The sequence below is a fragment of the Macrotis lagotis genome, chromosome 1, assembly GCF_037893015.1.
Source record: "Macrotis lagotis isolate mMagLag1 chromosome 1, bilby.v1.9.chrom.fasta, whole genome shotgun sequence".
In the NCBI taxonomy this organism is placed as follows: domain Eukaryota; kingdom Metazoa; phylum Chordata; class Mammalia; order Peramelemorphia; family Peramelidae; genus Macrotis; species Macrotis lagotis.
The window spans coordinates 204,287,791-204,314,099 of record NC_133658.1 but is presented as its reverse complement, the minus strand read 5'-3'; the positions used below and the strand labels follow the sequence as shown (position 1 = coordinate 204,314,099).

At 32.6% G+C, this 26,309-nt stretch overlaps 1 protein-coding gene across 1 annotated transcript in view; it reads right to left on the bottom strand.

Moving 5' to 3' along the window:
* SNTG2 (syntrophin gamma 2) overlaps positions 1-26,309 on the bottom strand; it is a 233,794-nt gene that overhangs the window by 137,386 nt on the left and 70,099 nt on the right. Inside the window, exon 4 of the mRNA XM_074226476.1 lies at positions 4,658-4,774. Within this exon, the coding sequence (XP_074082577.1) occupies positions 4,658-4,774 (117 nt within the window). The remainder of the gene's footprint in view (positions 1-4,657; positions 4,775-26,309) is intronic.

Sequence of the window (26,309 nt, the reverse complement as noted above, 5' to 3'; positions counted from 1 at the left end):
TTTCATATACTATCTACAAAAGCCTGTATCTTATCAGTAAACAGTTAATTATTAATTAATTGCTCAATTTATCATTCTGCATGAAATATTTATTTTATTTTTCTCTTAAATAACCATAGAAAATATATTGCTAGTTAACGTTCATTAAGAAATGGATATACTGAAAGCAAGCAAAGGCAGAGTTAATCCTAACTTTATACCCTACACTTATTCATTTTTAAGGCTTTTTTTTTTGCAAGGCAAATGGGGTTAAGTGGCTTGCCCAAGGCCACATAGCTAGGTAATTATTAAATGTCTGAGGCTGGATTTGAATTCAGGTACTCCTGACTCCAGAGCTGGTGCTCTATCCACTGCACCACCTAGCTGCCCCCACTTATTCATTTTAAGATCATAAAATCTAAAAAAAAACCTTGCAATTCAATATAATTCCCTCATTTTGCAGCTAGAGAAAGTTAAGCTTAGAGAAGTGAATTGATCTGACAGTAGCTACATAGTAAATATCAAGTAGTGGAAGAAGGATGCATTCCTGATTCCATTTCTTTTCAAGCCAGTGTTCTTTCCACCATCAAACTGCATATACCACCTTCCCTATAACTGATCAGCTTTGGTCTGAGATCCAGTCAGTCTCTGACCTTCTATAAAAATTATAAAAATGATTATTTTCATAACTTATATGGCAAAAATGTATTTTCAAGTGCATGATTACATAGCATATTGTAAAGTTAATATTCCTTATAAATCTAATAGCTTTCATTTAGTTGAAGCTGGAGAGGTCTAAATTATGTTAGAAATGGGACCAGATTCAAGTTGTGATTCTTCTAATTATATTACACTTTCTATATGTCCTTGAACAAGTAACTCAGCTTTTCTGAACCTCACTTTCTTATAAAAAGTAAAAAAATAACAATTGCTATAATTACCTCAGAGAATATTTGAGAGTGCTTTGTAAATCTTAAGATATTATAAAACAATTTTTATTTTTCTATTGAAATTACTTAGTTTTGTTTATAAAAACTTTTGCAATATCCATTTTCTGTCATCCATATCTATGCAGCCCATATTATCCTTTTAAATAAGTATCATGACTAATATGGAATAAGTTTAACATGGTTATATATGTATCACCTATATGAGATCACTTGCTATCAAGGGGAAGAATAAGGGAAAGGAGAGAGGGAGAAAAATGTAGAACTCAAAATCTTACAAAAAAAAATAACCAAGAAAGCTAACTTTGCATGCAATTGGTAATATCTATATTTAGATATATGTATATATTAATATATATGTATATATAAAATGAATAGTATAAAAGCAAACAAGTTTAAACTACCTCAAAACTGTGATTTCTTGATCGTAGGATGGTAGCATGGGAACAGTTGTACTTTTAGACATTTAGAGCAGTAGGTTTTTCCAACCTAGCCATTTAGTGGTATGAATTTAAACAATTTACTAAATTTTTCTTATCTTCATTTTTCTTGTGTATAAAAAGAAGGTTTGGACTAGATCTCTACGATCCTTCTAGCTCTGAATCTGTAATCCTAAAATTTTCTCTGTGGTAACACAAAGCAATAGGATTAGCAGATGTTATTTTTACTCAATATGTAAGTCTTATATGCAAATTGATTAAATAATTGATTTTATCTGCAGAAAAAATAATTTCCTAGAAATAACTTGCCTTATGCAGGCATTTCATTAATACATCCCATCCCCTCCCTCACTCCCAGTTACATAGTTTTAAACAATTTGGAAGAAACAATTTCTAGAGTTGCCAGAATCCTGATCATGTTGAGCTCTAATAAGTTGAAGTGATGAGTTCATATGGAACTTCAATGGTCAGTTATATGAAAAAAATAAGGTACTTGATCAAATTTATAGAACCATAGATTTGCAGTTATAAGGGTCCTTGAAGGATACTGAGTCCAATCATGTACTCTTTTTTGAAAGTGGAAGAAACTGAGTTTAGTTGTCTTGTCCAGGATAATAAATACTGAGCTGGGATTTGAACCTGGGCCTTTTTGTCACCAGTCTAGCACTCTACCTAATACTCTGTGCTGCCTCAATAAATACAAACTTGACTACGTTTTCTCAATATAAAAGGGGACCTAAAATGAGAAATTTATTGTGGTATGTTAATTTTTCAAGCTGCTGGTACTTTCTCTGGTAATGAATCAATAGAAAAATATCAGATAGGTACTTGAAGGGCCATAAGAGAGAGTTAAATGAGACCTTAGATATTATCCAATCAAAGTCTCATTTTTAGAGAGAAGGAAAATGAGACACATTGAATAATCACTTGAATATAGGATTCACAGGGAGTAAAGTAGCAGAATCTGACTTTATTTTTTTTTTCTAAAAACAATAGGAGAACTAATAGGAGCAGACAATCACACACTAAGAGCATTTTGCTTCTCACCTATATTCAGGGTTCAAATTCTAGAAATTCACATAATTTCTTTGTTCATTAATACACATTACTCACTTTATAAATTGCTGCAAGGGAAGTTTGTTACATTAAATAAAGAGTTGTAGACATATGAATTGCAATTTTTGTTCTTTTTATCAAGCAGATATTGAGACTGTGTTTGATGCATGGATTACTAGGTAGTCTGTAAATAGACTGCTTTGATAAAACATAAAGGGAAATGATAGAAAAAGGAAAACTTCATGATATTAAGGCAAATGACAGAGTACATTTCCAAATACCTGAATCAATTACCTAACATATGTATGGAAACTATATAAAGATTCTAATGTACCTGATTATTGTATTGAATCAGATTATTTAATTATTTGTTTTTCTTATATGGAAATCTATGAACATGTATTAATTACTAATAATATAAAGTGCTATTGCTAACCTTAATCTGCATTCTTTGGTAGGGCATTCTATTTGTAAGAAAGTGTTGACTATATAGATACAAAGAAAACTAGTCACTGAGTTTTAAAATAGCAAGAAAGATATTTAAATAAAAAGAAACACACTCATAAAAGGGGAAAAAAAGAATTTTATGTCTTGCCAAGTCATTATGGAGAACCCAGAATGCAGTATTTTCTCTTAGTGAATTTAGGATTACCTAGAAATGTGGAAGTGTTTGTACTAGTGCAAATTTTTATAAATATTTTAAGTAATTAGTCATCAATTAATATTATTCAGAAAGAAAGATGTTCTTACATAAACGACCACATTGTAACTTGTGGGAAAAAAAGGAGTAAATAAGTTCCAGACAGATTTTTTTAAAATTGGTTGTTTTAGGTATCTATAGCATTTATTTCTTATTTTATTATCTTCATTTTTTAAGAGACAGGTAAAACTTACCCACATTTCCTATAACTTTAATGTGTTGAGTTAGATATCTGTATGTGTGCATGTTTTTTTCATTTTTATAACTTCAAATTAAGTTGTTACATGGCTATTTTCAGTCTCTACATGAAATACATAAGTTTCTCTGAGCTGGGAATAATAACAAGTCTTGATTATTGATGGCTACTCTGTCAGATGCATAAATCATGCTTTTGTTTCACTAGGTGACTTGAATTGAATCTATCATGGTTACTTGTAGATTTAAAAAATCAACTTTTTCTTCTTTTCTATTGCTTTAATAGGTTGGCATGCCTTAAACAGTAGCCATATAGTACTTGGATGGGATTCTTTTTAAAGAAATGAATTTATTCTAATTGAGCAGGCAAAATTCTAAGTATTTTAAATGGTTTATACAGAAATGTATTAACTGAGTATTGACTTTGTCTATATATTCAAGTCCATATTGTGAAAATATCTTAAAGACATAATCCTTGTAATGTTTTCTATAGCATTATCAACAAAGCCTTTAGCTTCACATAAAAGTTGGATGATCAGTGAAAATTTAAGATTCTGTCTCAATTTCTACAAAAGTGCTTCCCTTAATTTCTTATTTACTCAACCATTTAATAGTGCCAAACAGGTATTAAGGAGTTAAGAAAGGAAGAGGGGGTATGACAAAAAGGTCCATTAAAGCTACCTTGAGTATCTAGTACAGACTAGTGACAAGTGTGTCTATTACTTCTTGTCCTACCCCTCTTTGTGACTTTGCTCCCTGCTTCCTAATAAATAGAATAGCCTTGTTCAAAATGCTGAGATTGCATACTCTTTGAAAAAATGGGAGACATGACAAGTATTTTAATAATTTAAAATGTACAGAGAAGTAATGTCAATCTTTCATGTGGGGAGTAAATTATATGAATTTAATATCTGTACTTGGCAAAATTTTCAAAAGGATGCTTGTAAAGAAGAATTTTCAAATACTGGAAGCATAAGTTAAATTGGAAAATATGTCTTGCAAAGGAACAATTTCTTTATTATATAACTCCTCCTTTGAATTACCATATTCTTGCAAATTTCACTACCATATTTTACATAAAAATGTTAGATGTAAAGAGAGAGTCCTCATAAAATTTCATTGGGCAAAATAAGGAAGTAAAATTGTTCATCAGTGAGGAGTGTTCTTTTAGGCCAGTCTACTAAAAAGTAGTGAACTCTTTTTGGGATCTCTGTAAAAGACAATGCAAAGGCTTATTTAGCTGAAATCATGCCTTCCCCTCCAATAAATTTGATCATTTTTTCTAGTACAACCAACTGAATCAACAACACATTCCTTAGTGAATTCAAATGCATTCTTACCGGTGGAGTACTGAAAATGTAGAAGGATGAACCTTTCAGGGCCAGGAACTTGTGTTTGTACAGTTGAGATGAGTCAATTCCCTGGGGCTTTTCATTTACCCACCCCATATGTACAACCTGCAGAGGAAAACCTTTGAAAATTAAAAATCAAGCCTCAATATCAGGATACGGTAAAAGGAGCAAAATAGCAAATTTATCAACAAGTTGCCCTCAAGCAATTTTTTTTGCACTCAAAACAGATGCATTTCAGAGACATATCCAGTTCAATTTATCAGTTAAAATTTTATATCCTTATAAATGCTTATAATCTTGCTTTTTTGCCAATAACTAAGTCTAGCTTAGATGAAAAGTCTAGATTTCCTTTATTGATTACATTGGATTTTCCTACATAAAGATTAAAATAATTTGTGTCAACTTCTATCAGGACCAGTTAGAGAAATAGTGAGAAATATACTTTGCTTTTGAGTTTTCTTCCAAGGGTTTCTAAAGTAACTATTTGCACTTTATGTTTGCAATCAGTCATAGAGAAAGACTGAAAAAAAAAGGTAAATTTGATTACTCTTTGTCTTTGGAGTATACTTATATTGAGAATAAATAAACTTTCACTATTATATTTCATGATATAATCTCCACATTATGCTAAGAAATTGTTTTTAACTAATTATGAAATATGTTTTTCTTGGATTTGAATTGATTGGGAAGTCCTTAAATATGATAAACACATATAATGAATTGCCAGCAATAATTTGTGTTCTAAAAATTAAAATTCAAATGTTGCCTGAAATTTCAGAGAAATATGAAGTCTCTAATACCATGTATGTTTTATATTTGTGTGTGTCTTCTATTCAATGTATATGTATAATATAGAGTGTCATATCATATAAAATAAAAGAATTCATATTTATGTATGTGTATATATATAAACATATTCATATGATCTCAGTTGTGACTATAGATGACTTTCAATGAGATATATAGTAAAACCAGTACTAATGGTGAGAATCAAAAGATCTCTGGATTCAAATGTGAATTTCACCATTAACTGACCTCAGGCAATTCACATAAACTCTGAATCTTATTTTTTCATTACTTCATTTTCATTTCATCTTACATTTTTCATTTTCATTTGTACTACCAATCTCATAGAGTTAAAATGAGTTAATATATGTAATGCAATTTGTAAATTTAAAGTACAGTATAAAATTGCTGTTGTTACTGGATATATTTCTACTCCTATTCCATAGAATTTGTTAGGTCAGGTGTATTATTAACAGCCCACCAAATGATAATATATTAGCAGTTGTTGGAATTGAAAGGGGATATGTATTTTATCTCTCTGAAAAACTATAATTTCTTCTTAATGTGGCATTCTGGACATTGACACTGATCATAATTCCTATCTAATTTGGTATTTTATATTGAAGAGTTTTTGTGGTCAAAAGCTATTATTACATTGAGTTCAATATGATGGTGAGCCTTGCAAAATTTTTCATATAGACAAAGGCATATAGTCCATTGCTGGTGTCATAGTTAAAATCTTTTCAGTTTGGTAGAATTTATCAGAGTTTATATCTCTCCAAAGCCTTTGAGAAAGAAAGGTCACTGGTACACCACAAAAAAGTTTCAAAAATGTATCTTTACTAAAAATATATTTATTAATACTAAAAGTATATTAAAAACATTACATTTCTATATGTCTATATATATATATATATATAATTACATAAAGGCTTATCTCATTTCAATTCAATTCCAATTCAATTCCAAATTAATCAGTCCTTTAAAAAAGTGTTGGCAAAGTTGATGGCCATTAGAGTTAAATTAGAAGGCAAAATGTAAAGAATACAATTATATCTACAATTTTTTTCATTTATCATTCCCCTTTCCAATATTTTTCATAATCATGACTCTACTAGAATAGATGTGGCAGAATTAAAATTTGGAAGACAAGTAGGTAGGTGCATAGAGTAGTAGAAGTCACAAAAAAACTGAACTTAAATTATGCTTCACAAAATAACAACTCAAATTATGCTAGTGGGGCAAGTTATCATCTTTAGTTCATCTTCCTCTTCCTGGAAATGGGGATAAAATAAATAACCTCTACCATTCAGAATTGTTGTGAGAATGAATTGAGATAACATGCACATCAGTGTGAAAAACCTTAAAGTGTCATATACATGCTAACTATAATTACTTGCCAAGGACTCTTGTTCTCATTTTCCCTCTTTTCTGATAATTAGAACAATAATTAAAATAGATACTCTTGGTCTCTCATCTCCCCCATGTCCCATCATTTTATGTCATCTGTGTTATCTTACATTAAATATGCATAAATGGACCAAAACAGTAAAACAATCTTGTAAACTGCTGGTTTTTCCCTACAAAGATGCTTATGGAATTTTGGCCTATTTAAAAAAATCATTTTCAACTTATCCAAGGCATTTTGATAATTTGTCTTTCTTATTGTAAACTAGAAATTATTAATGTCCAAATGGTTGCTGATACTGATTCACAACTCTCCTTGAAATAACATTTTAGTTCTATTGAATGGAATTCAAAATACCACAACATTCTATTGCTCAATATTCTAGACTCTGTGATCCCTTAATGTAAAGAAAACTGTCAATAACATATAACTGAGAAGAATCATGAACCGAATAGAGATAGCACAAAGTAAAAACCCTATGGTGACATATAAGCTGAAGATTCCATGATAGAGAACTGGGTTCAGAGCAAGCATGACTTGAGATCAGATCTTAAGTCTGACATATACTGGCCTCTCAATATTCTCAGTAATTAGTGAAGACTATAAGCTTCTTGATGGAGTTTCAGCTAATAACTAAAGGAAGCCAGGGAAGTCAGGAACAGAGATAGAGAGAATTTTAGAACAGAAAGATGAAATGTCCTAAGCAAGGAATGGTGAAGAGGCTAGTGCCAATAAATTGCTAACATGGAAGGGACTAAGGTATAAGAAAACTGAAGAACTATGAAGAGAGTAGATTATAAAGACATTTAAAAGAGCACATACTCTTTATATTTGATCTTAGAAGTTAAAGGGTAAATGATTTGATCTCACTTTTAGGACTATTAATAAGGTAGTTGAGTGGGGCTGAACTGGGGTTCCCCTTGGTAATAGGAGAAATGCCATTTCATTGTACACAAGTCTCCTACACTGAAAGAAGAAAATGCCATTCCATTGAATCAGGTCTCCTGTCTGGTTTCTTGCTTCCCTTGGCAGGAGGAGAATCATCATTTGAGTAAGTGCCAGTCTCCTCCCTTCTAGGGTAGAAGAGAAACACCATCTTATCAGTCTTGTCTCTACCTTGGGGATGGGAAATGATACAATTTCTTCAACTCCCAAAATTTGTTCTCTAGACTGAACTATATAATAAAGTCCAAACCCTTTGAATAATGAAAAGCTATCTAAACTCATTCATCAATGATTAGCGCACTCTACCCTCTCCCACTTCCCATTCTGATCCTATACTGTCCACCTCAGTAATTCTGAATGCCTGAATGTCTTACTTCAAACCTATTTCTCCATACTCATTGCCTGATTTTTTAATTCTCACTCCCCTCAATCCAATCCCTCCTTTTTTCCTGTCTCTCTCTCCCTTCTTCTCTCCATATTAAGCCACCATTCAACAAAAATTAAAATTATAGCAAGCAGGGGGCATCTAGGTGGCATAGTGGATAAAGCACAGGCCCTGGAGTCAGGAGTACCTGGGTTCAAATCCGGTCTCAGACATTTAATAATTACCTAGCTGTGTGGCCTTGGGCAAGCCACTTAACCCCATTTGCCTTTCAAAAACCTAAAAAAAAGAAAAAACGAAAAAACAACTGATATGGAAAACAGATTCATGAAAGATATTATAAAAATTATTAGACTGCCTGAAAGTCATGATCAGGAAAAGAACCTTGACATCATTTTCAAAGAATTATTACAGGATAATTGCCCTGATATCCTAGAAGCAGAGGGCAAAATAGAAATTGAGAGAATCCACTGATCTCCCCCAGAAAGAGATGCAAAAAATCCAACCCCCAGGAATATTATAGCCAAATTCCAGAACTTCCAAGTCAAAGAGAAAATATTACAAGTAGCCAGAAAGACACAATTCAAATATTGTGGAGCTGCAGTCAGGATCACACAGGACTAAGCAGCAACTACATTAAAAGCTCGTAGGGCTTGGAATATAATATTCTAGAAGGCAATAGAGCTTGGAATGCAACTGAGAATCAGTTGCCCAGCAAAACTGAATGTCTTCTTCTAGGGAAAAAGATGAATGAACCAGGGGAATTTCAAATGTTCCTGTTGGAATGGCCAGAGCTGAAAAGAAAGTTTGATCTTCAAATACAGGACTCAGGGGAAAGATAGAGAGTGGAGGAGAAGGGTAAAATATGAGTACTTAATGATGATGAACTACATGTATTCCTGAATAGAAAAATGATACTGATAATACTCATATGAACCTTATAATTTGATAGAGCAGGTAGAAGGAGCTTTTATAGATGAAGCACAGGAGAGAGCTGAATTTGAAGATATAGTGTGAAAATGGAGTCAATGGCTAAAAGGGAAATGTAATGGGAGAACAAAAAAGGAGTGATGTAATAGGCTAAGATATTTCATATAATAATTTTTTATTACAATGAGCTATTGCAATAATATGGAAGGGGTAAGGCAATGGGGAATGAGGGAACCTTCACTCTCATCAGAGATGGCTAGGAGAGGAAACAGCATATATATATATACACTCAATGGGGTATTGACATCTAGACCAAGAAGGAGAGTAGGGGGACAGGGGGAAGGGGGGATGTGAGTGATAGAGGAAAGGATGGACCATGTGGGGAGAGTGGTTAGATATAACACATTTTCATTTTTTACTTCTTGCAAGTAGCTGGGATTGGGTGACCTGTTCGGGACCATAGGACTGGGTGGGTGCTGGGCTTAAGGAGTGGTTTGTGGGCTTGGATCTTCTTGGCCCCAGGGCCGGGGATCTGTCTGCTGGACCACTTGGGTACCCTACAGCACATTTAAGAAGAGGGACAGAATGAAAAGAGAGAGAAAATATAGTATGTGGTAGTGGGCAAGTATGAATGGAGGAAGTTGTGATCAGCAATGGCAATGGTGGAAAAATATTAAAGTAGCTTTTGTGATGGACTTATCATAAAGAATGTAATCCACCAGTGACAGAACTGGTGGTGCTGTATCACAGATTGAAGAACATTTATGATTATTATTATCATTATTATTATTATTATTATCATAATCATCATCATTATTTTAGGGGGGTTGCAGGGCAAATGGGGCTCAGTGGCTTGCCTGGGGCCACACAGCTGGGTGATTGTTGGGTGTCTGAGGCCAGATTTGGACCTGGTGCTCCTGGCTCCAGGGCTGGTGCTCTGTCCACTGTACCACCTGGCTGCCCCTACTATTATTATAATTATAATTATTTTATTTTATTTTGGGATTTTTTTTTGTTTTTTGCAGGGCAGTGGGGTTGGGGTGGCTTGCCCAGGGTCACATAGCTGGGTGATTGTTGGGTGTCTGGGACTGGATTTGGGCTCGGGTGCTCCTGGCTCTAGGACTCATGCTCTGTCCACTGTGCAACCTGGCTGCACTTATTATTATTATTATTATAATTATTTTAATTTTTTTCTCTTCCCTTTACTTTATCGCTCATACAGGTCAATATTTTTGGGGGAGGGGTATTATGTTTACTCTTAAAGAAGAATATCTTAGTAATGTATAAAAAATATCATTTGTACAAAAATAAGAATAGATAGATAAATAAAAAATAAACAAATAAATAAATTAAATTAAAAAAAGAAAAAGCAATTGATTTGGAAAAAGATTTAGGAAAGATAACTTAAAAATTATTGGGATACATGAAAGCCATGATCAGGAAAAGAGCCTTGATCTCAAATAGAAAATATTTCAAGCAGCCAGAAGGACACAATTCACATATCAGAGATGCAGTCTGGATCACACAGGACTTAGCAGCAACTACATTAAGGGTTTGTAGTGCTTGGAATTCAGGAAGGCAAAAGAGCTTGAAATGCAAAGAATCAACTATCCAGGAAAACTGAACATCCTCTTCCAGGGAAAAAGATGGACTTTGAGTGAAATGGGAATTTCAAATGTTCCTGTTGAAATGATCAGAGATGAATAGAAAATTTGACCTTCATATACTAGACTCAGTACTGGACTCATAGAGAGTGGAGGAGAAGGGTAAATTATGAGGGACTTGATGATGGTGATGAACTAACTGCATGTATTCCTGCATGGAAAAATGATATTGATAATACTCATAAGAACCTTCTTATTTAATAGAGCAGGTAGAAGGATCTTTTTTAGTTGAAGAACAAGAGAGAGTTCAATTTGAAGATATAATATGAACTTTTGCAATGGTATGGATGGGGGAAGGTGAGGAGGAATGAGGGAACCTTTACTATCATCAGAAATGGCTCAGAGGGGAAACAGCATATATACTCAATAGGGTATAGACATCTAGAAAAAAAGAAGAGAAGGGGGATGGGGAAGGGGGTGATATGGGTGATAGAGGAGAGGGTAGCTCATAGGAGAGAATAGTCAGATATAATACATTTTCTTTTTTAAGTTTTGCAAGGTCCTGGGATTGGGTGGCCTGTCTGGGACCATGGGTTCAGGTGGTTGCTGGATCTCTGGGGTGGTATGTGGGCTTGGGGCCTCTTGACCCCAGGGCTGGTGCTCTGTCCACTGCACCACTCATCTACCTTATAGCACATTTTAGAAAAGGGACAGAGTGAAAGGAGAGAGAAAATACAATAGATGGTAGTGGGGAGGAATGGGATGAAGGGAATTAAAATCAGCAACAACTGTAGAAAAATATGAAAGTTACTTCTGTGATGGGCTTATGATAAAGAATGTGAATCACCAGAGACAGAGCTGATGTTATCAGAACAGACTGAAACACATTTTTTTCTCTTTCTTTTATTTTATTTCTCATGAGGTTTTATATTTTTGTGGAGGAGGGGATATTATGTTTACTTTAAACAAGAATATTTTAGTATTGTGTAAATAAAAAAATTTAAAAAAATCATAGCAAGCATACTTCAATTAAACTTTTATTTATCCGGTTTTTTTTTTACCCTGGAGATGGATATCATCTTCTTTGCAGTTGATTTGAGTACTGATAATAATCAAAATAACTCAGTCATTCAAAGTTGTTTTTCAAAAAAGTATTGCTGTTGCTATGAATAGCATTCTCTTGGTTCTACTCATTTCACTCTTCCTTTTTTCATGTAAATCTTTTCATATTTTTCTAAAATCCATCTGTTCATAATTTCTTGTTGTTAAGCAGTATATATACTACAACTAGTTTATGCATTCTCTAATTGATGAGTTTCCCTTTTGCTACCAGAAAGAGGTACCAAAAATATTTTAGAACATATAAGTTTTTTTTTTCCTTTTTCTCTGATCACATTGGGAAATAGGCCAAATAGTGGATTCACTGGGTGAAAGATATACACAGTTTTATGACTTTTTTGACATAATTCCAGATTTCTTCCCAAAATAGTTAGATCAGTACACAGCTTTACCAACACTGTATTAGTGTCCCATTTAACAAATATTTTAATGGAAAAAATTAGAATATTCTTAAAGAGCTCCCTCTTCTCTCCTACTACTTTTATATCACTCAGACACTTTCTCCTTCATCCTTAACCCCTTCTCTTTGCCAAGACATCTCATTCTCTCCTCTCTTTAGAAAATTATACCAACTATCAGTTTCTTTTTTTCACTTTTCAATTTCTTCTCCCCTATTGTCATCTAACATTTCAGGTCTTCTTGATTTGGTTAAAATGTAATTCACTGGATTCATCTATCCATGCTAACATACCACATCTCTTGACTTTTGAGATTAACCCATTTGAAAAGGCCATTTTCAGTTAGTACTTCTACTTTTTTCCACTCTCTTAATTCTTTTTTTTTAATTTTTGCAAGGCATTGGGGTTTAAGTGACTTGCCCAAGGCCACACAGCTAGGTAATTATTAAGTGTCTGAGGCTGGATTTGAACTCAGGTACTGACTCCAGGGCAGGTGCTCTATCCTCTCTGTACCTAGCCACCCCTCACTCTCTTAATTCTTGAGTCTCTTATCACTTCATCATTCAATGCAAATCAAACAAAATCTGATTTTCCCACTGTTAATGATTACTTAGTTGCCAAATTAAATGGCCATTTCTCAATCCTCTTTCTTTTTCACTTTTCTTCAGTCATTGTCAATGCTGATCACCCTCTTCTCCTTGTTATTCTTTTTTCCTCTGTGTGTGTTTCCAAGACAAATTTGGATTAAATAAACTTTGAATCCTCTTTAAGCTCTAATTTTTTTTTGATTCTATCAATTTTCCCCCTGATATAAGAAGGATATATATATTCTGGAAACACTCTTCATTCGGAATGGGCATCTCATGGTTTTCTGTAAGAGTTACCAATTGACAGACACTGAAACATGGGCCATTATGCAAGTATCAGTATTTTAACATCAATATCAATATTTTAACATCTTTAAGAAAAATTTATTATGTTTCGGGAACAGTAATAAGTGCTACAGGAACAAATGAAAATAAGCAAGACAGTATCTGCCATCAAGGAGCTTACATTTTTGATTAGATAAGAAAAGGAATTTGCTTACCAGTTAGACCTTTGGGCAGGATACCAATTAGGTCTTTGGGATGGATAGCAATAGATATATAATGCTATCAGAGAATTAACATATATTTACCATACCTACCATACTTTTAATAATATCAAAAACAATAACTTTTATGAAGTCTAGGAAAAATTTTAGTATATTTATAGTATTTAGTGTGTGTATGTATGTGTGTATATATATATACATATATATATAACATGCAGTATTTTATATCCATATATAGAAGTTTATGTTATTACAATTTGAACTGATATAATTTTATGCCTTGAATTGCAATTCAAATAAGTAGCTCTTTAGAGAATGAAAATATTGAATTAATGCATTCTATATTTTGATGTGTCCCGTGAGAGGACAGAACTGTAATTTATTATTTAAGAGAGGACTTATATTTAAGCTCAGAATCACAGAAATCATATTGAATTCTTAAATTTATATATTAAAATAATTTAAATAAGTACTTCTTGCCTTAGAAGTATGTTTCAACTACATGAAGACAAATTATACATAAAGAAAAACAATGAAAAATGAGGGAAAATATGTTTCTAATCCATGATCATATTAAAATGAATTTTGAATACATAGATACATATATATGAAAAAAATTTCTCAAGATTTTCAAATTAAATAATGGCTATGCAGGTCTCAAAGACCACACAGTTCATAGTAAACTAATTCTACAATGAAAATCAGGCATTTGTAAAGACTCACTGGCTTTTTTATTCTATTCATTTTATTATTCTATTCTTTGGCATGGTAGCATTTTTGTTGTGATGACTGGTATGTAATGCTGCAGGAAGAATAATAATAAACAGTCATTGTTCAACTAATTAATTTTTAAGTACATGAAAACATTTAAGTGTAGTTTTTTTTAAACTAATTATAGTGAGGGTAGACATCTCTTAATTCATACACAGTGAAATCTGTTAGAAAATTCTTCATAATTTTATTGGCCACCTTTGCAGGTCACAAGCAGACAAAAAAAGTTACTTTTTCAAATAAGAAATTTGCTTTCATGTTCTACTGACTGAGATTCTATCAAGTTCCCATTCAAACTGTCAACTTGCTATGGGAGGAGTAGGACCAAAATTATAACTGATGGAAGGACACCCCACATCAACTTTGCAGGTACAACATGGCAATGTCATCTCTAGTTATATTACTAAAGTCTACATCAGCGAGAAATTCTAGGGGTTTAAAAATCTTCGTGTAGCTAAAATGGCAAAATGAATTCTCTTGGAAACTCAAAATACATTATTTAACTTTTGATAGTTTATATAATTGTAAAATCATTGTGAACTCCATTATTTTCCATATAGCTCCTCATCTTCTAATTCTTTTCTGTTTCCTCCTTTGAATACTTATTTTCCAATAGCTCAATTATCCATGATTTTATAATGCAATTACTTTCTGATTCACTCTAAGGAGTCAAATGATAATTCTTATTTGACAAAGTTTGGAATGTTATCTAGTTGCCTAAAGTTCGGAGTTATTTAGAGACTTGTTCATGGTCACAGAACTATGAAACATTAAATGGGTGGAAAATTTATAATCAGGATGACAAGACCAGCATGCTATCTGCTCTGCAACCTTGTCTTAATGAGTTACACACAAATTCCAGTGTTGGGTAATTTTAAAATTGGAATAATTTGGGTCCATAAGCTATGCTATTGGAGTTTACACTCTAAGAATGTTGTGAACACACATATACAAAATCCTACATTAAAAAGTGAATAGCATTGTATATTATCTCATTCTTGAGGACATAAATGCAGATGTGGGAAGTAAGAGGCAAGACCTTTACTGGATATGGAGAATACTGATGTAATAATAACTCTATGTCCATGAATATTGCAAAAAAGGAAATGTAGAACCAATTGAATTTAAAATAGGTCTTGGGGGGAAGCTAGGTGGCGCAGTGCATAGAGCACCGGCCCAGTGGATAGAGCACCGGCCCTGGAGTCAGGAGTACTCAACTTCAAATCCAGCCTCAGACACTTAAAGATTACCTAGCTGTGTGGCCTTAGGCAACCCACTTAACCCCACTGCCTTGCAAAAAAATTACAAAAAAAAAAAAAATTGGAGGTGGCTAGGTGGCCTTGCCAAAAAAAAAAAACAAAACACCTAAAAATAAAATAAAATAAAACAGGTATTAGACACTTACTAATTTTGCAACACTTGGTACATCATTTGATCTCAATTTGCCTCAGTTTCCTCAATATCATAAAATAATAACACCTATCTTGCAGGATTATTGCAAATATCAAATGAGATTATATTTGTAAAAGTGCTTAGAACAATTTTTGAACATGACAGGAGCCATGCAAATGCTTATTCCCTTCCCCTTCTCTTTCCCTTTCTACTTTACTAATAACATCCATATAATCTAGAACCTACTAGCTTGCTTCTTTATTTCACATCCCAGACAATTCAATCTTATCACAGCATTTCTATCCTCAAAATTCCTCATTGTTTCATTAATACTTACTGGACAAAATATGAAACCTTTCTATCCAGGAATTTAAGATGCCCATATCCAGCTCCAGTCTATCTTTCTAGCCATTTATTTCAGCAATTCCTTTTTTTATATTCACTTGCTCAGTCAATCAAATTGGATGACTTTTTTTCCTTTTCTTCTATACTGTAACTTGAATCTCTGTTGCTGGAATAGACTTGAATTTTTCGGATCTTTGCAAATGTCTTACTCTGCCTACAAAAAGTAAATTCCTTAGGGCAAGAGAATACACAAAGAGAGACAAAATATTCCTTTTTTTCTATTGTAAGAGCCTAGTATATTTCTTTCCAACCTTTAAATCCTCAAAAAAGGTTTGTTGAATTGAACTGAAAGGTAAAAGTCTCCATTATCTCAGGACATTTCTTTAAAAAAAGAGAAATAAAAAAGGAGAGACTAAGGCAAGGGAACCTTATATTTGAGTACAATTCAAACATAAGACATATAGGTTTAATGCTAGAAATCTTGGATTTTATAGATATGGTTTCATAAATGCATTCTTATGCACGCACAATGAGGAAATCCTATGGCTTCAATATTTTCCAAATTACATCTTCAGACAGGCAATCATGCTTTTATAGTTGTATTGGAGGCAGAGGTACACTCCTTTTTTCAGATTAATTCAATTCAGCAAATAATTCTTGACATTGGAATTTTCCCAGAAATTCCATATTATAGTGGCACTAATCAATTGGGAACAGTTTAAGTTTTACTAGATTGAGGTAGAGATTATATAATATGTCAATGAATTCATAACACAGAGTGCAATCCATTAATGCATTCTCACCCTCTGCCCAAATATTTCTATTGCTTCAGGCACTATAGTTGTATAATCCTTGGAAATCATTTAACCTCTCTGCTTCAGTTTTGTTCTTTGTAAAATAAGGACAATAACAGCAACTACCTCATAAGATTGTTGTAAGAGGATATGAGCATATTACATGTGGAACACAATGAAAAATGTTAAAGCACCTTGAAATGTTGGCTATTACAAATCTTCTGCAAATGATCCACCAGATATCCTTGAGTCACTCCTTATTATGCTCTAAATATTTTTTGGGTATCAGTATAATCCTTAGATTTATCAGTAATTCCTTATTTCCCTTTTTTGACTTGACCTCATTTTACAAAATATGTCAATGAATTTTCCCCTTTTAAATGCCTTTATTTGCAAGGTAAGGAAGTTAAATGACTTGCCCAAGGTCACACAGCTAGAAAATTATTAAGTGGTCTGAGCTCAGACCTCATAACTTCACAGCTGGTGCTCTATCCACTGTGCCATCTAACTGTCCCTTAAATGCCTCTTATAGGCACTTTGACAGTAAACAAATATTTTCAATAATCTTAATTATTTTCCCTTATATCAAATGGGATTTCACCAAAGTATTTATGAGTTTGGGGGAGGAGGAAGAGGAAAATCTTGAAAATATACCTTTTTTGTTGCCTATGAAACCATTTTATAAAACAGAAGTATCAGAGAATTGGCAATGATGGTCCTCTGCAAATCTGGGGGAATATGTAGCTAAAATTCCTAACATATTCTCAGATATTCCTAATATAGTCTCACATCATGTGACTATTGAATGTCATGGATGGAAAAATTCTAAAAAATCATTTTTGGAGACACTTGTAGCATGGAAATCATAATGTCATTTAATATTGCAAGGGATCTGGGAATATCTCATATCAGCATAGTTAATCTCTCAAGCAGCACAGATCACAGATAATCTACATCCTACACAACTCATTTATTTTCTCTGGTAGGATAGAATTTAATAATCTGAATTTTCTATTAGATGAATGCATACTTAATTGAATTCTGCATTTAATTTGATTCCCTTGAATACAATTAGTAAAGATTCAGTAATAGTTTTACTATTATTGGAGACTAACTGCTTTGGAATTCTCTGCTAGGCATCTATCTAGTTGATAAATTAAATGACTCTAATTTCATCTTCTGTTATAGATTTTTGTAACTGCTTATTACATGTTTCTAGCAAATGTACATCATAGTGTTATGAACACTTATCTGACTGTATCTTCATAACTGAATTAAAAAGACATCTACCATGATAATAAAGAAGTACATTTTCATTTTTCTTTCTTCAGGGCATATATTCAGAAATTCTATCTGAATCATCCAGAATAGCTAGCTATAAATTCACTGAATGCATTGCCACTTCTTTACTTTCCTTAGAGAAGAATAGAGCCAACAGCAACTTTTACATGATTACTTAGCATAAGGAGGTATTTTGGGTTGTCATTTTTTATTTGAGGGACATATGATTTCTTATGAAATAGGGTTTCTTGATTTATAAGAAATAAGGGTACCTTTAATTTTTTACTAGGACAGTTTCCTTTTTTTTTTAACCTGATAAATTATGCTTTTTTCCCCGTTGCTTTTGTTTTGCCAATTTTGACTTCTCTGAGTACCTTTATTTCCTCTATTCTTATTATAGCACTATTTCCTTGGTATTGCTGGTATATAGAATTAGTAGATCAGATTGAATCTAAATGTTTTTTCCTATTGTTTTTAAAGAGAAAAGATTTAACTACATAGAACTGTTGTACCCATTTGGAGGATGAGAATATAAAGCAGCTTCTTCCATGACTTTTTCAAATTTACAGAATGGTATGGAATTTGAACAATGAAGTCACTTTAATAGGTGCTTTACTCAACCCAACCAGTGAAGGAAGATTGGTGACTTTTCTTTGTCTTGGGAAGGAAGAAAATAATATTGTAGAAAGTCACTAATTTTTAAATTCAATCCAAAGCAAAAATTTATCCCACTAAAGTCTTCTGAGTTGATATCTCATGATGGATTAGAGGATACTGTGAGTTTCTAAAATCTATGTCTGCTAGACAGATTTCTCAGAATGTGACATGGTCAATTGGGGAATGACTGAACAAGATAAAGTACACGAATATGACAGAATACTATCATATTGCAAAAAATGATAAAAAGGATGATTTGAAAAAACAGGGAAAACAATAGTGACTTGAGTAAAGGATTTTTTTACAGTAACAATAATCTTGCAAACATAATTAATTTTTAAGGCTTTAGAAACTCTGTTCTGTATAATGATCAACCACAATACTAACTTATTTAGAAATAATGTGATTGACAAAGCTCTGTCTCCTAAATGATTTTTATTTTAAAGTCAAATTTTATGGCCTATTTAAAACAAATATGGAATTATTTTTCAATTAATTTAAGAAATAATTAATTTCAGAAATAAAATAAGACATAAGATTCTCCCCCCAAAATAAGATTAATGATATATTATTTAAATTAATGATATTAGTTTCATAGTTTTATTCAATTTTAGATAAGATTTTATTTTAAAAGACATTGGAAAGAAAAAATTACAGTTCAATATTTTCCTGACAGACCATTCTGAAATACCAATACCATCTGTGTATAAACTGGAATTGCATTCAAGTTTCAAAATCTCCTAAACAGTGCAATAGATCTTAGCTCTCTCAATCACACTGAATTTAAGGTACAAGATTGCAGTGGCATAAAAATTGGGGCTGTGTAAACATTTCTCAGTAACTTCTTAATATCTGCAAAAATTAAATATGGGAAATGCTCTTGAGAGAAAGGAGTTTTTGCTTGGTTACTTTCCAGAAAATTAGACCTTTTTGAAAGGTGAACTGGTTTCATAGTTTTTGAAACAAATAGGCACATTTACAAATATAAGTCAATGTGAACATCAAGTTTTATAATGGTCTATCATTAGTAAACTAGCTAGTAAATGGATGGCAGTATCCTGTCACTGTAGAATAAATATCTTGTTTCATCACATACCTTCTAGGAGTGACACATTCCAAATGAAAATCTATTCATAAGTTTGATATTTCTCTCACAGTTTGACAGGTAATGCAAAATAATAAAAAAGAGAACTAGGCATCATACGTGGAGATGTTTTCTTAGCCTGACTACTACATTTATTCCATGAATTCCACTCTCCGAATCTCAGTTTTAACATATATGAAATGCAATGTATATAGGATTGTAAACCTTGGGGTTCAATAGAAGTAAAAATGATGTAATTAAACGAATTTCAACACTTTATGTTGTTGCTAATGTCCTACTAAGTTCTCATATATTGATTAGAAGGGGCACTAGATTCTTGGTTCTTTTTTTTTTTGCAAGGCAATGGAATTAAGTGGCTTGTCCAAGGCTGCACAGCTAGGTAACTATTAAGTGTCTGAGGTCGGATTTGAGCTCAGGTACTCCTGACTCCAGGGCTGGTGCTCTATCCACTGTGCCACCTAGCTGCCCCTGATTCTTGATTCTTGAAGGATAATCAATCAATTAACCACTCAATCATTAGTCATTTATTAAGTGCCTACCATATACTGGAAATTATATTAATTACTGATGCATAGATAAATGAATTAAACTATATATATATATATATGTATACATATATATATATATATATATATATATATATATATAGAGAGAGAGAGAGAGAGAGAGAGAGACTTAAATTCTCATATGGGACACAAATATATGTAGCATAGCTACAAAGCGAATGAATAAGAATATTTATAAAATAGTTAAATACAAGTTAGTTTGAGATAGAAGAAACCAAAATGTGCAGGTATCAAATAAAAGCACAGAGGAGGGCATTAAAGAGTTGTCTATAAAGAATAGTTAATAAGTTAGTGGATCTGGATGGTAGAGTATGCCAAAGGGGGGCAAATTAATTTTATAAAGACTAGAAGCATGGTAAGCACTTAAGTTATATAGATGTTTTCCTCAAAAGTCAAGCAGAAGACTATGTTTGATTGTAAGACTAGTAAAGTTACATGAAATTTATTGAGAAAGATGGTATATGAAAATGGGTGAATGATGATATGGAATTATTTTTCAATTGATTTTTCAATTAATAGAGTCATAGACAAACCTGTATTTTAGAAAATCACTCTTATACCTGTTAAAATATTTTACCTAAGAAAAGCCCAGATAACTTTGGAGGATCTCATAACTTCATTTTTTTTTATGTTTTTTTGGGCAAATGGGGTTAAGTGGCTTGCCCAAGGCCACACAGCTAAGTAATTATTAAGCATCTGAGATCGGATTTGAACCCAGGTACTCCTGACTCCAAGGCCAGTGATTTATCCACTATGCCACCTAGCCGTCCCAATCTCATAACTTTAAATGTCTGGCCACTAGATGATACTTTGTGGGGGCTACATAAGCATGTGTGCTTGTGTATGTGTGTGTGTGTGTGTGTGTGTGTGTGTGTGTGTGTGTGTGCAATAGTGGATAAAAATAATTATATTCATGAAGATACAATTTAAATAATAAGAAAATTTCATGATGCATAATCATTAATTATTCTTCTGTATTTCAAGTGTCTTTCATCTCAGAAGAGTAGGTTCCAGCTTGTGTGTATATGTGTGTGTGTGTGTGTGTGTGTGTGTGTGTGTGTGTGTGTGTATGCAGTAACTAGTGGATAAAAATACTTATATTCATGAAGATTCCATTTAAATAATAAGAAAATTTCATGATGCATAGTCATTAATTATTCTTCTGTGTTTCAAGTATCTTTCATTTCAGTAGGTTCCAGCATTGAAGGTAATGATCTATCTAGTCTTGGCAGAAAATTTAGGAATGTAATTATTAACAACAAAACAAAACAAAGCAAAAAATGTACTTACCCAGAAGCCAACTGGCTGCTAATGTGCCTGGCAATGTGCCTCACTGACTGGCTTTAGTACCTTTCTAATTGGTTGTTTTCCTTTGTTAGTGAAGAGCAAAATGACATCATTATGTTAAGATCAACTTACAGTGTGTGTCTCTCTGTGGTTGATCAAACCAATATGGAATGCTCTACCCCAGGTTGGGCACAAATCATCATTATGAACATACATACTCTAAACCCATGTGTCTCATTTTTCCTTTGATCTGCATCAATTTGGCCTTGCTCAAAGATCACAGGTGATTTTTTGCAAGTATCTCCCATGGTACAATTAATTCCAAAGTTCTTTGTTATTGATATTTATTTTTTACAAATACATGTTAGGAAAGTTTTTGACTTTCATCCTTATTCACATGTATATATTTAAGTTACAAAATTTCCTTCCATCCTCCCTTCCCATTCCTCTCCTCCTCAATGGCGAACAGTCAGGCTAACATTGTACATATATATTTGTGATGAACATGTTTATAGATTAGTCATTTTTAGCATGAGGAATTAGGATTAAGGGAAACAGATACATAAGATATATTTTTTATAAAGTGTTCGTCAAATTCTGAAGGGATTGTTTTTTGGTTTTGATTTGGTTTGGTTTTTTCTTCCTCTGGATAGGGTTAGCATTGTCCAAAGTCAGTCTAATATAGCCGTCCTAGCTCTCTGAATTGCTGAGAGGAGTTGCTTCCATTAAGGTTGATCAACTCACAATGTTGTTGTTAATGTGTGCATTGTTCTCTTTGTCCTACTTCGTTTGTTCAGCATCAGATCCTGGAATTCATTTCAACTCAAATCTGATGATTTAAGATTTCTTATAAAACAATAATATTCCATAGTATTCATGTGCCATAACTTGTTTAGCCTTTCCCCCAATGATGAGCAGTCCCTCAATTTCCAATTCTTTGTCACTACCAAAAAAAAACCTCCTATGAATATATATATATTGGAACTAGTGAGATTTTTCCCAATTTCTTGTAATTTCTTCTGGATATAGACCTATTGTGAGTCAAAGGGTATGAACAGTTTTGGGTATAATTTCATACTGCTCTCCAGAATGGTGTGATCATTTCATAATTCCACCAGCAATGTTCTTATGGAACAATAATATTCCACAGTATTCATGTATCATAACTTGTTTAGCCATTCCCCAAATGATGGGCATCTCCTCAATGTCCAATTCTTTGTCACCACAAAAAAAGCTACTATGAATATTTTGGAACATGTAGGACTTTCCCCATTATTTACAATTTCTTCTGGATATAGTCCTAGAATTGGAATTGCTGGGTCAAAGGCTATGAACAGTTTTATTGCTCTTTGGGCATAGTTCCCATATTGCTATTTAGAAAGGTTGGATCCATTCAAAATTCCACTAGCAATGTATCAATATCCCAATACTCTCACAATCACTCCAACATTGATAGTTTTCCCTTTTTCCTCATCTCAGCCAATCTGATAGATGTAAGGTGATACCTCAGAGTTATTTTAATTTGCATTTATCGAATCAAAAATTATTTGGAGCATTTTTTCTTATGATTATATATAGCTTTAATTTCTTCATTTGAAACTGTCTATTCATATTCTTTGACCATTTGTCAATTGGGGAATGACTTTTAACAATATAAATTTGAAGCAATTTTCTATACATTTTAGAAATGAAATCTTTACCAGAACTCCTAGTTGTGAAAATTATTTCCAAACTTTCTGCTTTCCTTCTAATTTTGGCAGCATTGATTTTATTAGGGAAAACCCTTTTTAATTTAATATAATCAAAATCATTCATCAGTTCATTTTGCAGTACTCTAATTCTTGTTTGGTCAGAAATTTGTCCCCTTTCTATACATAGAGTATTTTTTGGTCTATTAATTTATCTATGGTGTCACCCTTCATGTCTAAATTCTGTACATGTTTTGACCTTATTTTGTTATAGGGTGTGAAATGTGGGTCTATGCCCAGTTTTTGTCATATTATTTTCTAGTTTTCCCCCAAATTTTTGTCAAATAGTGAGCTCTTATTCCAGAATGTGATGTCTGTCTTTCTCAAACAATAGATTGCTTTAGTCATTTACTGCAGTTTCTTTTGAAGCTATCCTAATCCATTGACCCATTATTCTATTTCTTAACTAGTACCAGGCAGTTTTTGATGACTGCTGCTTTGTAGTATAGTTTTAGATCTGGTAGAGCTAGCTACCTTCCTTTACATTTTTTTTCATCAGTTACCCTTGATATTCTTGACCTTCTGTTGTTCCAGATAAATTTTGTTACTATTTCTTGTAGATCATTAAAATAGTTATTTGGTAGTTTGGTAGGGAACTGATTTAATTTGGGAAGAATTCTCATTTTTATTATATTAGCTTGACCTAATCATCAGCTATTGACATTTCCCCAATTATTTAGATCTGACTTTGAGTGAGAAGTACTTCAAAATTGTGTTTATATACTTAATGTGTTTCTCATGGGAGGCAGATTCCCAAGAATTTAATGTTGTCTATAATTCCTTTAAATGGAATTTCTCTTTCTATCTCTTGCTCTTGGATTTTGCTATTCATATATAGAAATTCTGATGATCTACGTGGGTTTATTTTATAGCCTGCTACTTTGCTGAATTTGTTAATTGTTTCAAGAGTTTTTTAGATTGTTTTCTCGGGTTCTCTAAGTATACAATCATATCATCTGCAAAGAGTAAAAGTTTTGTTTCCCCATTGCTTTCAATCTCTTTTTATTCTCTTATTGCTAAAATTAGTATTTTTATACTATATTGAATGGTAATAGTGATAAAGAGCATCCTTGTTTCACCCCAATTTTACTGGAAATGCTCTGTGTTTATCCCTATTACATATAATATTTGTTGGTGGTCTTAGATAATATTTAATATATTAACATATATTCCTAAACTTTCAAGTGTTTTTAATAGGAATGGATGTTTTACTTTATCAAAGGTTTTTTTCCCATCAACTATTGAACTAATCATATAATATCTGTTGGTTTTCCTATTGATACGTTCAATTATTTTGAGTGTTTTCCTAATATTGAACCATTTACCTGATCATGGTGTATTAGCCTAGTATTAACTTGCTGTAGTCCCATTGTTAAAATTTTATTTTAGATTTTTGCATTTATATTAATTAGGGAGATTGGTATATAATTTTTATTGTCCATTTTGTTTGTACCTGGTTTCTGTATAAGCACCATGTTGGTGTCATAAAAGAAATTCAGTAGATCTCTTTCTTCTCCTAGTTTTTAAAATAGTTTATGTAGAATAGGAATTAATTATTCTTCAAATGTTTGGTAGAATGCACTTGCAAATTCATCTGGACCTGGAGACATTTTTTACATAGTTTATTGATAGTTTCTTCAATTTCTTTTTATGAAATGGGGTTATTTAAGTATTTCCTTTCTTCTGTTAATCTGGGCAGTTTGCATTTTTGTAAATATTCATCCATTTCACTCAGGTTATCCAACTTACTGGCATAAAGTTTGGCAAAGTAGCTCCCCACTGTCTCGTTAATTTCCCCCTCTTTGGTGGTTGGTTCACCGTTTTTCTTTTTTTGATACTGGTAATCTGGTTATCTTCTCTCTCTTTTTTTAAATTAGATTAATCAAAGGCTTGTAGTTTTATTGGCTTTTTCATAAACCAACTTTTAATTTTATTTATTACATCATAGTTTTCTTGCTTTCAATTTCATTAATCTCTCCCTTGATTTTTAGAATTCCTAATTTGGTATTTAATTTAAAATATTTGATTTTTCTTTTTTCTAGTACCTTTAATTGCATACCCAATTCATTGATCACCTCTTTCTCTATTTTTATTCATATAAGCAATTAGAGATATAAAATTTTCCCTCAAAACTATTTTGGCTGTATTCCATAAATTATAGTATGTTGTCTCATGGATATTTTCTCAGGTATAATTATTGATCATTTCTATTATTTGCTGTTTGATCCACCCATTATTTAAAATCAGATTATTTTGTTTTCAATTAGTTTTTGGTTTAGCTTTCCAAGGCCCTTTATTACATATAAATTTTATTGCAGCATGGTCTGAGAAGTATGCATTTATTATTTCTTCTGCCTTTGATGATAAGGTTTTTATTCCCTAGTCCATTTTGTTATAGGTTCCATGTACTGTGAAGAAAAAAAGTACATTCTTTTCTATTCCCATTAAGTTTTCTCCAGAGGTCTATCAAAATTAAGTTTTGTATGATTTCATTCACCTTTATAACTGCCTTCTTTTTTATTTTGTGGTTAGGTTTATCTAGTTCTGAGAGAGGGAATTCCAAAGTACTTAGGTTTTTTGGTTTTTATTTTTGTTTTTGCAAGGCAAATGGGGTTAAGTGGCTTGCCCAAGACCACACAGCTAGGTAATTATTAAGTGTCTGAGGTAAGATTTGAACTCAGGTACTCCTGACTCCAGGGCTGGTGCTCTATCCATTGCACCACCTAGCTGCCCCCAAAACAACAACTCTTGCAGATCTTCTAAAACTTCTTTTCCACACTTTCTTTAAGTTTCCCAGATACTGAACTATCTCTGACAATCCAAATGTCAACTTCATTGTCAATGGTTTCTCCCTGGAAAGGACACTGGCAAGGTAAATGAATTTATCTATAACATACAAAATTTCTCCATTTGCTGAAACCAATAGTTCCACATAAGGATGGTGTGTTATTGGCTGATGGAGCACCTGTGTTTTCCTGGTGGTATTCGTTAGACCAAAATTAACATAAGCAGTAGAGAATATATCTATA